Below are 13,320 nucleotides of genomic sequence, written 5' to 3'. Positions count from 1 at the left end.
CCTGTGGAGAGACTAGTCACTTTACAAAAAAATGCAAAAAGGACTCCAAAAATAGAGTATCTTAATATTAATCATATAAAAGGCATAACTAAAAGGACACATCTCTCCCTAAAGCTCACTGTTGATAAAATAAAAAAGGGGGAATGGTACCCCACAAGCAGGACACCTAAAAATGTTCTATTTCATGCCTTATTCATCCTTAATTTTTTAAATTTGGATGCTGCTGGACAATCAGCAGCCACCCATTTTTGGCATACTGAAACACAAAAGCAATTTGCTTCTATACTATGGAGAGATCCCCTGACTAACTCACGGCATGGTCCAGACCCAGTCCTTATCTGGGAACGAGGATCAGTATGCATTTACTCTAAAGAGATGAAATCTGCGAGATGGCTGCCAGAACGATTGGTTAAACAAATAGAATGAAAATGATCCCTAAGAGATTTTTTGCAGCTCTTGTTTTTCAGATGATGAAATCGACAGCCTGGATCCTGTCTCATGGGATTATGATAGTAAGTTGATGGCTTTTGTCAAACAACAGGTGGATGCCATAAAAATGCAACCTATACAGGTCCATTACCACAGGCTTAAAATGGCTGATAGAGAAAATTACGCAGAGCCTGCAAAACTGTGGTATGATAATGCTTTGTGAAAGCATGCTGCCCACCCCATTTCTCTTGCCTTGGTACGATAGACTGGATTTAGCCAGAGACAGGCAACTGGGCCTCACATGGGACGCCAACCTCCACCGAAGACAGAAACTGGGCGTCTCGCTGCCCTGTCTTCCAATGACGGGTAAGGTTAGGTTGGCCCCCCTGTGGAAGCACACTGACTCAAGACAGGCACAGTCTCCTCAAGGATGCAGCCTCTTATATGCCTCTTGTATTTTAAAGTAAAGGGGGACTGTGGGAAGCCCTGTAATTGGCTGCCACCTTATATCTGCAGGCCGCACCACCTTGACTCCCTCTAGGAGTTAAGTTTGGTAGTTAAGCAGCACCTTGCCTACCCTGTTTGGCATGGCCTAATCAGGGGTTATGCTTATAAGCCCGCACACGGGAAATTTAAAAATTTCATTTAACCTATGACCCTCAGTCTTGCCACTGTTGCTAAGTTACTTGCTGACGTTCCAGAACCCAACTCCCTCCTCCCCAATACCCTATATATTTGTTACTTTCTCCTTGAATAAACAAGACTTGATCGGATTTCTGTCTTGTCTCTGTTCTTTGCGTTTCTTCTTGCCCCCTTTCATCCCCACTTCCCCTCTAGGGTCTCTGTGGACTTTCCCACAGGCCGGGACAAGTGACGCCCAACACAGGCTGGGACAGAAGGTTATGTTATTAGGCTTTTTTTTTTTTTTTTTTTTTTTTGGTCTTTTTCGTTTTTATCGGTACCAGGAATAGAACTCACAACTGCCTGCTTGCAAGGCAGGCACTTATGCCGCTGAGCTAAATCCCCAGCCCCTGTTATTAGGCTTTTGCAAGTCTTTAAGATGGAAAAAATGGGACATAGTGATAATTACTGCTGCTTTTTTTTTTTTTAACATAAAATTTAGAGTAAGCAAGCTCCTTCAGAGAACTGCCTTCACAGTCAAATACTGGCAAGGAATTAGTGAACTATAGTTCTTTATTTGAATGAGTTTTCCAAACTAACAGGGAAGCATAATCAGGGAAATACTTTCCTAAATTCATGCCAGTTCATCACTTTACCAACAAACTTCAGTAGCTTATAATAACCTAGACACTGTATCACCCAACTATTAAGTAATTATAAGAAATAGGAAAATCAAAACCTAACTCAACAATCTGTATGAAACAGTACTAAACACTGTGCCAATACCTCAATGCTATTTGACTAAATAACTAGGGCAAATAAAATACTGTACTGATTACAAAGCAAAAGAGGAATGGATATAAATACTGTATCTTCATAATTAGTACCTTCACCTATACAATAAATCTTCAGAGTGTAATCTGACAAATATCTCAAAACTGACTTTAAACTGACAAGAAAACAGTTACACAGATCTATTTCTAGTAGTCAAAGAAGTTTTCATAACTAAAAATATTTTCACATAGTAATAAATAATAAACTTACCATTTTCAAAAATCCACAATTATCAGAATTCCACAGATGCATGCCATGTATAGTTTCTAAGAATTAAGATCTGGAGATCTTTGAGGGTCATTATTTAGTCTACTACACTCTCCATTCAAAGTGGTTGTGATCTCAAGATAGGACAAACACTATTGCTCCATCCCACTCCTGTTCCTCCTTGCCTCTACAACTTGGCTCTGTATGTAGATAGTAGCAGGAAGTGTGTAGCACGGGAGGCAATACAAGTGGCAGGAAAGGGAAAGAGAAAGTAACATAAATACTGAGGAAAGGAAGGCACACAGGAAAGTACCTAGCCATCTAGCTGCACATGGGTAAGACCTTAAACAGCACACCAAAATCTAAACTGAAATTGTGGACAGATCACCACTTGCCTATGTCCAAGAATGGCCACTGAGTGGTGCACTATGTGGAAGAGATCCAAATAACACAGCAAAGGCTTTGAAAGCTTAACTGACACTGGACACACAATCAATATAAGATTAGTAGGAATTTACACACTGAGCTCATCATTATGGTAATCTAATAAAAAATACATAAATATCTCCAAAGAATTAAAACACTCAGAATCTTATAAAATTCCAAATATCTGGAATATAATAAAACAATTATTTACCATATAAACAGGAAATTTCCTATCCAATTAGGAAAATATAATCAATAGGTATCAACAAACTGATAAAACTACTGGACTTAATACAAAAAGACTTTATAGAAATTATTATAAAAATATCTGTAAGAAAAAAGTGAAGCCAAGGGCTTAGTGTGGTGGCTCACACCTGTAAGCAAGCACTAAGGAGGTGGAGGCAAGAGGATCTTGCCAAGTTCAAAGCCAGCTTGGACAATACAGTAAATTCAAGCCCAGGCTAAATTACAAAGCAAGACCCTGTCTCAAAACAAAGCAAACAAGGGCAAGGGATTTAGCTCAGCAGCACCTGCCTGGCAAGCACAAGGTCATGAATTTGATCCTCAGTACCAAAAAAAAAAAAAAAAAAAAAAAATCTAAAAAAACAATGCAAACAGGGCTGGGGATTTAGCTCAGCAGCATAGCTGCCTGCCTTGCAAGCATGGGTCATGAGTTCAATCCCCAGTATCAAAAAAAAAAAACAAAAAAATAAAGCAAACAAACAAAAATAAGGGCAAATACTGTTGAATAAATGGAAGTTCTCAGCATAAAACAATAGATTTACAGATCAAATGGAAATATCAGAATAAAAAATACAATAACCAAAAATCTTTTCTAAAATACAGAAATCAGATTACCTAAATCTACTAACAAACCTGCGAAAATAAGCTCCTCTTTTAGCAGTAACACGCACTTGTAATGGTCAACTCTATTATCATTAACACTTCAACGCTAATTGCTTTAGTTGATGGTTTTTTTCATAGTCCTACTGATACTAATTGGAAAAGAAATTGTAGCTGGGTGTAGGTGTGGTGATGCATGCCAGTAATCTCAGCATTCATCTGGCTAAAGCAGGAGGATCATAGCAACAGGCCATGGTCCGGCTACATACTGAGTTCTAGGCCAGCCTAACTATAAAATGAGATCTTGTCTCAAAAACCAAAAAGAAATCAGGCATGGTGGCACATATGTGTAATCCCGCACTCGGGAGGCTAAGACAAAAGGACTGAAGCAAGTTCGAGACCAGCCTGAACTGCACAGTGAAACCCCATCTCAAAAAGAATTTTAAAAAAATGTTTCAACTTTGCCACAACTTTATCTGATCATTTTCAATGAATTGGCACTCAGTGACTACTGAATAAAGTTAATGACTTGAAAAAAATAATACCTACATGTCAAGTCCTTATAGAATAGAGAAAGTAAGTAGAATATGTAAGAAGTACACTGTTTCACAAGAAGTATTTCATACATCTTTTTTAACTTTTTAAAACTTTGTATTTTTATTTGATTAGTATGTTTATGAAAGAGTTTTGCCCTAGAATAAATTACAGGACATTATGACAGTAGTTCAACATGGTAGAAGCCAAATTTGGGATGCTTACCTAGATGGCCACTTCCTTTTCCCCCTACCCCACAACTTCCTTTTTCCTTTCCATGCACGAAGAAAATTCCCATCAGCTCTTCCTGCGCATCATCAATGCTGGGCCCAAGCACCACATCTCGTCAAAGGTCACATATACCCCACATCCTCATATCCTGCCAGAGGAAAAACCCAAACCCTTGCCAGTTGTGGGCTCCTCTCCCCATCCTTAAAGGCCACTTTTACTTTTTCTTATATTCTGCCCCTTTATTGCACCAGAAAACTCTTAACAGTTTGCAGTAAATGAAGTTTACATTCATCTTGGGTAGGTACATGCATTGTAACACAGCTTATACTTCATAGTCAATATACTGTTTCTTTAAATTAAGGACAATTACTTGTAAATAATACACTAAGGTGTTTAATACTATTCTTTAGATGGATAAATTTAGTAAGAATTATTCTAAAACCCATATATAGTTACTTTAAATCCACATGCACTTTATCTTAGTTCTCTATATTAGTAAATCTTCACTAGTTATTCATTCAAAATTAACTAAATGAACACTCTAAAAAATTTTAAGGGAAATAATTTCAGAAAAGGGCAGAGGTCAGGAAACGTGAAAACTAGTAATTCATTGACTTAAGTGTTCAAAAACAGAAGAGGGCTGGGGATATTGCTCAGTGTCACAGCACCTGCTTGGCAAGCATGAGGTCATGAGTTCAACTTCCAGTACCAAAAACATAAAACCAGAAGAGATAGCCCATTAATTCTAAATCTAATTCTAATTCTAAATAGTTACATTTATAACTCCAAATAAAATATAAATTAAATTCTATATAGCAACATTAAAATTGATTAATGACTATCTGTATTTTTAGAAATATTTATTCCTTACTGGCCTGAAAACAGATATGTGGGTCCATGAAACAGAATATAAAAGATACAGAAATAATCCCAGACAGATTCAGCCATCTGCTCTCTCTTTTTTTTTTGTACCGGCGATCACACTCATGATTGCACGCTTGCAAGGCAGGCGCTTATGTTGCTGAGCTAAATCCCCAGCCCCACAGCCATCTGATCTTTGACAGAATGGACAAAAATATATGGTAGAGGAAAGAGTCTCTCTAATAAATAGTGTTAGGAAAACTAGTTATCCACATGCAGAAGACTGAATCTAGATAGACCTTTATCTCCTACCATATAGCAAACTAAAATCAAAATTGGTAAAAGACCTAAATATTAAATTAGAAACAATCTGCTGAGAGATAAAACTCTTGAAGACATAGGCATAGGCAAGGGCTTTCTAAAGATAACCCTAACTATACAAGAAATAATATCACAAACCAACAAATTGGTTTATACTGTAGCAGAACATCTCCCTCCCCAGCCAGTATATTTCAGTTTGTTAATTGTCCAGGTAATAATAGTCCCAGTTTCAGTTCTTGTTACTTTTGTTTCTTAGAAATAGCTGATTGTTGTGATGCAAAGTTAGTCACTATGATACATACTGTATAAAACAATCCCCAACTGACAAGCCATTCTGCCTCTGTACTTAGTGCTAGTTTATCCCACATAAGCCCTAAACATCGAAGATAGGGGTCTAACATTTTGAGGAACAACTGAGTCCCTGTCAGTGCCTGTCTGCGGTTAAATAAATCTACCTCCAAATCTAAGCGTCATTTCAGTGTTTCAGGAAACAACTGAGGGAAGAGAAAAAAACAAAAACAAAAAAAGTTGCTTCACCTCAGACAGAATACATAAAACACTCAAAAAAGACACCTCCAATAAAAAACCCAATCAAAAAATGTGAAAATTAAATGATACACACTTCTCAGAAGGTGTATAAGTGATAATAAATACATGAAAAAATGTGCAGCATCTTTGGCCATTAGAGAAAAGCAAATTAAAACATCAAGATAAGAAATAAGAACAAATACTCATGATGCCATGGAGAAAAAAGAACATGTACTTCTACATGGTTGGTGGGAATCTAAACTAGTACAACCACTACAGAAATCACTATGGAGAGTCTTCAAAAAACGAAAATATTCTTCACAGACCTAAGAAAAAGCAATCCAAATTCATATGAAATACAGAAGACCCAGAATAGTGAAAACAATCCTAATCAAAAAGAGTAAGGCTGGAGGCATCATAACACCCAATTTAAAATTACACTACAGGGCTGGGGATTTAGCTCAGCGGCATAAACGCCTGCCTTGCAATCAGGCAGTCGTGAGTTCGATTCCTGGTACCGATAAAAACGAAAAAGACAAAAAAAAATTAAATTAAAATTACACTACAAACCAGCCATGGTTGTACATGCCTGTAATCCCAGAATTCTAGGAGGCTAAGACAGGACATTCACAAATTCCAGCCCAAATTTAGAAAGCTATCCATTTAAGAAGACCTCATCTCAAACATTTTTAAAAGTAATAAGAATATAGCTCAACTCAGAGGCCCTAAATTCAATCTTCTGTACTACTAAAAACAAACAAACAAAAAACCAGTTTAATTCCTCTATTTTCATGGTAATATATTTGCCCTACAGTCATTTTTTTCCAGATGAATATTATCCTGAGAGTTTCATAAGGATGTATAAGACATACATTCTATTAAAAATATTAACTTTTTGCAAAGTGGAGTAAGGGGTGGGGGTGTTATTTTTTGAGAGAGGATCTCATCATGCAGTTCAGGCTGTCCTCAAACTCACAGTGATTCTCCTGCCTCAGCCTCTCAAGCATTGGGATTACCATGCCCAGCTCAGAAATGTTAACTATTATACTACATTATTACATGCTAGTACAAACTCACAGAATTTGTAAGAGCCAGAAAGTCAGTTACAACTGCTTTCCTGAAATTTCTAGAACAGCATACTTTTTTACTTCCAAAAACAAAATCATCTTCTCTAAATAAAATATTCAGAATACTTCTGTTTTTGCAAATACTGCCACTTAAAGAGTTCTATTTCACATGAATTTTATGGCTTTTATATTCAAAAGGTTAAATTTATCAAGGAAATTTTGGAATAGCTTTTTAACAGTAACAGTTAAAACTAAATAAATTTTCTTTTACCTTAAAATACCAATTATACAATATGCTACTGAACAAAGTAGCATATTGTCTTAACACAGTGTTTTTATAGCTGGGTGTGGTAGTGCACCCTGTAATTTCAGCACTTGAGAGGCTGAGGCAGGAAGACTGTCACAAGTTCAAAGCCAGGCTGCGCTACACAGCAAGTTCAAGATCCTGTCTCAAAAAAAACCCAAAACAAAACCATCATATGAGTTTTTCACCTGGTAGGTGTATGTCCCATTGTCATCAAACCATAGCTTCCAAAGGGTAAGAAAGACATCAAGTATCCCAGACCATTTAGTCCTGAATCACTCAATTATGGGTTAAAGAGACACACAGAGTATACAAACTGCTCAGTGCTTCAATCCCAAGGATGGAAATTCCAAGTCAACATTAGTACGTTACCCAGAGGGGCAAAGCTGGAAAAAGTACATTTTAGCCAAACTTTTGTCCTATTAACAGCATTCACTGTCCAGAAAGTATAAAATTCCATAGCTGCTACAGGCCAACAATGTTAAGTCATGGAGAAGCAACACCACACTCAGAGAGCTCCTGCAAGACATGAGGAAAACCCAGCCCTGTCTTCAAGAACCAGACCAGGCAGACCAAGCAAGCACTCCAGCATCCTGCAAAGGCCAGTGCTGAGAAGGTACCATGTTTTCCTCTAAAAAAGATTTTGCAGCCCTCACCTTAGGAAATCACATCACCTGAGCAAGGCAGCTGATTGACTCATCCTACCCACTCAGCTACTGCATTGTGTTGGAATGAATCTACAATGGGTAATTTCAAGCAGCACACATTTCATTTATCTCTCTCTTTTTTTTTTTGTCTTTTTGCTTTTTATCAGTTCCGGGGATTGAACTCACGACTGCCTGCTTACAAGGCAGGCACTTATGCTGCTGAGCTAAATCCCCAGCCCCTCATTTATCTCGTTTTCACAATCTGCTTTTTTTTTTAAGAGAGTTCTAAATATATTGCCCAGGCTGACCTCAACTCTTGGGGTCAAGCAATCTGGCCTCAGCCTCTGGAATAGCTAGTATTAGGGACATGTACCACCACACATTCAGGTAAATTCTGCTCATTTACTATTTCATTCAAATAATAGCATTATTATTCTAACTGAGATCAAAAAGTACATTAAAAAACTACATTGAAGTCTTCTCAAAATGATTAGTCAGGGACCTAAGAGTATAGTAGAGTATTTGCCACACTGCTCAGAGGGAGTTTGGGGAAGGGGGAGGGAGATACAGAGAAAAGAAACAGGTAGCCTGAAAGGAAAGGGGGAGAGGGAAAGAGAGAAAAGTACATCTAAAACAGTAGGAAAACTCTGCTACCATTAAAACAAAAATTACAATACAATACAAATATAGTGCATTAGCCAGAAGTGGGGTAATACCAACAGTCTGGAGGCCAAGGCAGGAGGATCACCACAAGTTCAAGGCTAGCCTGAACTAAGCAGTGAGACCCTGTCTCAAAAAAGAAAAAAAGCAACTCAATTTAAAAATGGACAAATACCTGAATGGATATCTACTTTTAGATATACAAAATCCACCCAAATGTACATATTAGGAAAAGAAAAACTTGTATAAATATATTAATACTAAATTTATTGAGACATCATGAAATTAACACACAAATTACCACGTGGGCATGGTGGTACTCACCTGTAATCCCAGCACTTGGGAGCTTGAGGCAGGAGGACTGCCACAAGTTTGAGTATAGCCTAGTCTACATAGTGAGTTCAAGGTCAGCTAAACTAAAGCGAGACCTTGTCTCCAAAAACAAAACAAAATAAAAAACCACAACAAAAAATATTTCTGGCCTTTACAATTACAAGACATGCTCAAAGTGGTGGCCAATAGTTTCCAGACATTAGTATAGCAACCTGTTAAAGTGTGTATAAGTTTTGTGGGCAGACTCTATATACGTGCGCAAGCAATCCCTTATATATGCTTCCAGGTCATATACTGTAAACTTTTGCCAGCATCATGAAGACACTGGGCCAGATAGCTCTGAACATGAAGAAAGAAGCTCACCAGAGAAAACCTGAAGATAGTATATTTTTGAATCTGGGAGTATCTTGTATTAATTAGTACTAGTTTAAGTCCCTTCCTCTGACAACTCATTAAATTCCCAGTTCTATCTTGAAGTGAAAAATTCTGGAATTGAAGTTTTTATGGTCCTAGCACTTAAGACAGATTAAAATAGGAAGATGAAATCATACTGAAACAGAGCTGAATGTATAGATTTAGGAAAAATACTAACCCTGTCATAAATCTAAAATAATGATAGAACAGGAAATTTTATAAAATGTAAGATGTAATACAACATGCATTTCCCATCACAGTACATATATACACACAAAATGAGTAATTTCTACATTATAGACAAGACACAACATAACAATTTAGAAATAGAAACATAATGAATTAAGGTTCTATATAATATTCCAAGCTTAAATTGCTATTATTGTTTTATAAATTTTATTCTTTCATATTTCAAACATAATATATATCTATGTACCTAACTATAAAATGAACTTATTTTTAGAAAAATAATATGTATCAGTTCAACGCATTTTCTACCTAAAAATTTTAGTAAAAGTTAAGTAAACTCTAATAAGTCAAAGTTTCATTTATAATATTTTAGAGGCTTAGCTAATTTTTACTATATGGAAAAGTTTTAACACAAAATTCATAAAACCTACAATATAAAAATTTTATATCACAAGATGACATTTGCAAGAATAAGGAACCAATCACACTAATGGTTCCATGTTTGTAATCAGTGAATATTAAGGTAAATAAATACAAATGAAGCAGAACTGCAGTGTGGCAGTGCTTGCGTGTGGCCTCTTCAGACAGCCATACTGAAATGTAAAGCAAGATCTGTTTACAGACTCGGCAAGAAAAGTAACTGTGAAAGATCAAATCTGTGAAGGACAGGAGACCCCCTCAAGACTTTGAAAAACAAATAAAGCTTTAAAAAAAAATCTTTCCATAAGAATAAAAAGAGTATTAAAATAATTTTAAAAATAAAAATAACACTGATGAAAGAATTTAAGTTAGTGAATAGCTAATATAAAGGTTACCTCAGCAACTTTTGGGGGCACTCCATCCCCAAGCACTTCCCTGATGAAACAGTGCTGGCCCATGTAATATGAGAGTCCACAGGTCCTCTTGAAGGCATCTTTAAGTCGCTTCAGCTCTACATCTGTAACTGCAATTCAGAAACAGAAGGTGAAAAAGAAACCAAAAAGGAAAAGCTGGTTCCCAAGAATGGTGCTTTTGGTTTTATTTGGAATACTGGGAACTTAACCCAGGGCCTTTGTACTGAGCTGTATCTCAGGTTTCTTCCCACCCTGCCCAAGACAAAGTTCTCCCTAAATCACCAGTTTAGCGATTTAGCTAGACCCTATCCCAAAATACAGGGCTGGCTAGTAGTAGCACGGGAAAAAAGGCTGCTAACTCCTCTGAGCCTCTAAGGAGGTGAATCTGGTGCACAAATCCTATAACATACTTTACATTTACATCTCATAAGCTCAGATTTATAAAATGAAACTATAATGAGACATCTGCCCTCATCAGATATGAAGATCATTTTGTTGAAATAAACATTCACATGCTCTTGGTCAAAAGTATGAACTGTTATATCCACTTGGGAAGGCACACACCTAGACAGCTCCTTGAGCAGTATTTTATGAAGTAAATGCTAAAGATGAAAACTCTTAAAAGAGAGGAAAAGTTACGCTTTAACTTTCTCACAGGGTCACACACATAATTAAATGTGACTTTTGAAATGTGAGAAACAAAGGAGGGGAGTGAGTATGACCCTCAGTGTGAAGGGCCCTGGTCAATCCTTAGTACTGGGCCCCCAAAAGAAAGACAAAACTATTTTAAAATATGCACACAAACTTCAGATAAAGACAAGGATGAAGAAATAAATGTTTCAAACTAGCAGGTAAGCTACATTGCATTGTGTTGCATTGGTTTCCGGCATCAATTTTTTTTTTTTAGAAACAATATATTTATTTCCTTTGTGATTTTTATTATTTTTAAAAAGAAAAAATGGGGGGGGAGTGAAAGGCTTCCCTGTATAGTTCAGGCTGGTATTGAACTTACTATGTAACCCAGCCTTGCCTCAAACTCACAGTGGTCCTTCTCCTTCAGCCTCTGGGATTCCTGGCATGGCCCACTATACTTCACTCACCAAGAAAACTATAATCGAAAATTTTTAGAAACCCACTACTGAAAACCAAAATAAATTTACTCAGCCATTACTTGAAATTAAGCATTGAAATCTCTTATCACATTACAGAACAATCTCTCTCTGTCTACAAGGACAGAGAAATGCATATTCTTCAATATTATGTGTTTAGTACGACAATCACAGTGGAGATACAGAAACATTTCTCTTGACCTACTGAAGGGCAAACTGAGAGATGACTTCTACATAGAGGAACATTACTTTAAGTTTTAAAGGCTAAACCAAGTAAAAGAGGCAAGAGCATGACAGCAGGTAACAAGTTTTCTTTCAAGGAACAATAATGTATAGAGATACACTGTGCAACCTTTGTTTATAGTGGCACAGTTTGTAACAGCTAAATCGTAGGAACAAATCAAGTGCCCATGTATAAACATGTGGGTTTTTTTTTTTTTACAATGGAGTACTACTCTGCCCTTGAGGCATTTCTAGGAAAATGGAAGCACTCTAAGTCCATACTCTTAAGTGAAATAAATAAACACACACACGTGTGAATACTACAATGTTTCTTTGGTGTGAGAAACCAAAAGTGTAAATGAGGATCAAAATGTATTTTCAAACAGGAGAAAAATGTTCAAGTGAGGAGGGGAACAAAAGAGAGGAGTGGGAAAAGTAAAAAAATAAAAAGAGAGAGAAAAGGAAAATATGGAAACAAAGCTTTGTAAATGGGAAGGGGAGGAAAGGTTAAAGGGAGGGTAGGGAAATGGATAAAAAACAAGTAATAGCATGTATAGGTGCAAATTCTCTATAATGAATGTGATCATTATGTACATCTAAAATGTACTAATAAAATCCAATTACAAAAAATAAAATCAGAAATGGCTAATGCATATATATAGTATGTGTGTGCACAAAATAAGCAAGGCAGAGGGTAATAAATGATAAAATGAGAAAGGCAACAAGATTGAGTAAACAGACTATGTTCTGTTATAAATAAGGAAGGAAGGGGCTGGGGATTTAGCTCAGTGGCATGAGTGTCTGCTTTGCAAGCAGGCAGTCGTGAGTTCGATCCCCGGTACCGATAAAAAGGAAAAAGGAAGGGATACAATCAGATGCAATCCAGATATGAATCCAAGGCAGAGAAGAAATAAGATACAAAATCCAGACAGCTCATTCTAAAACAGTATGGAAAACTAACCTGGACACAAAAAAAGGAGCTAAATCATTTCAAACTTAAAAGTCTGACTGAAAGTAGTAGTAGTCTAGAATAACACCCAGGATTCCATCCTGGGAAACCTCAAGGAATACTGTCATCAAGTAGACAGAGGATCACAGAAAATGTAAGAAAGAAAAGGTGATAAACTCTGTTATGGAGCTATGGAATATAGGAGACTTTAGGGAGATGCACTAGACTTTGAAACCTTTTGAGTACAAAGCTTAGGAGAGGGTGGATGGGAACCATTTAGCACATAGGTTGGGTAATCAGGAAGAAATCAATGTTTGTAGTTTGTAAAGAGAAAGAAAATATGGGGAAAAACAAAACTGATAAATAATCAAACAAATAAACAAAAGAACTGGGTTTCCAAAAGCCAGGAGGAAAGCATTGATCAACAGTATCAAGGGAGAAAGGGCCAGTAAGATAAAGACTGCCAGTGCCCAGCATGCAGTTAATCAGTGAGTGAATGTTTGCCATATGGAGGGAGGGGTCCTAAGTAAACAGCAGTAGGGCAATGATAAGACAATAAGAACGAGTACTTCAATTTCTAGCTAGAATGAAGTATGAACATCAGTTGCCGAATACATTAAAAATTGGACTCATAATATTAACTCCAGTATTTACCAACTTGACATTTTATAGAACATGCAAATGAAAAATGAAACAAGGTTCATCTCATAAATTACAGTCATGAAAAATAACTTTGCACTACTAGAGTATCTATTTCT

The 13,320-nt window shown here is 36.7% G+C and overlaps 1 protein-coding gene across 8 annotated transcripts in view; it reads right to left on the bottom strand.

Moving 5' to 3' along the window:
* The window catches only part of Usp32 (ubiquitin specific peptidase 32), a 188,066-nt gene that overhangs the window by 120,910 nt on the left and 53,836 nt on the right, over positions 1–13,320 (bottom strand). For 7 of the 8 annotated variants that reach the window (XM_063250896.1, XM_063250894.1, XM_063250893.1 and 4 more), the window contains one exon: positions 10,265–10,392. The exons of the other annotated variant lie outside the window; for it this stretch is intronic. In XM_063250896.1, coding sequence (XP_063106966.1) covers positions 10,265–10,392 — 128 coding nt within the window. The remainder of the gene's footprint in view (positions 1–10,264; positions 10,393–13,320) is intronic. 8 annotated transcript variants of the gene reach the window in all.

The sequence above is a fragment of the Cavia porcellus genome, unplaced genomic scaffold, assembly GCF_034190915.1.
Source record: "Cavia porcellus strain 051 isolate PalLab524CR breed Dunkin Hartley unplaced genomic scaffold, mCavPor4.1 scaffold_6, whole genome shotgun sequence".
In the NCBI taxonomy this organism is placed as follows: domain Eukaryota; kingdom Metazoa; phylum Chordata; class Mammalia; order Rodentia; family Caviidae; genus Cavia; species Cavia porcellus.
Note: the sequence above shows the minus strand (reverse complement) of the source record. Positions and strands in the feature narration are given on the sequence as shown.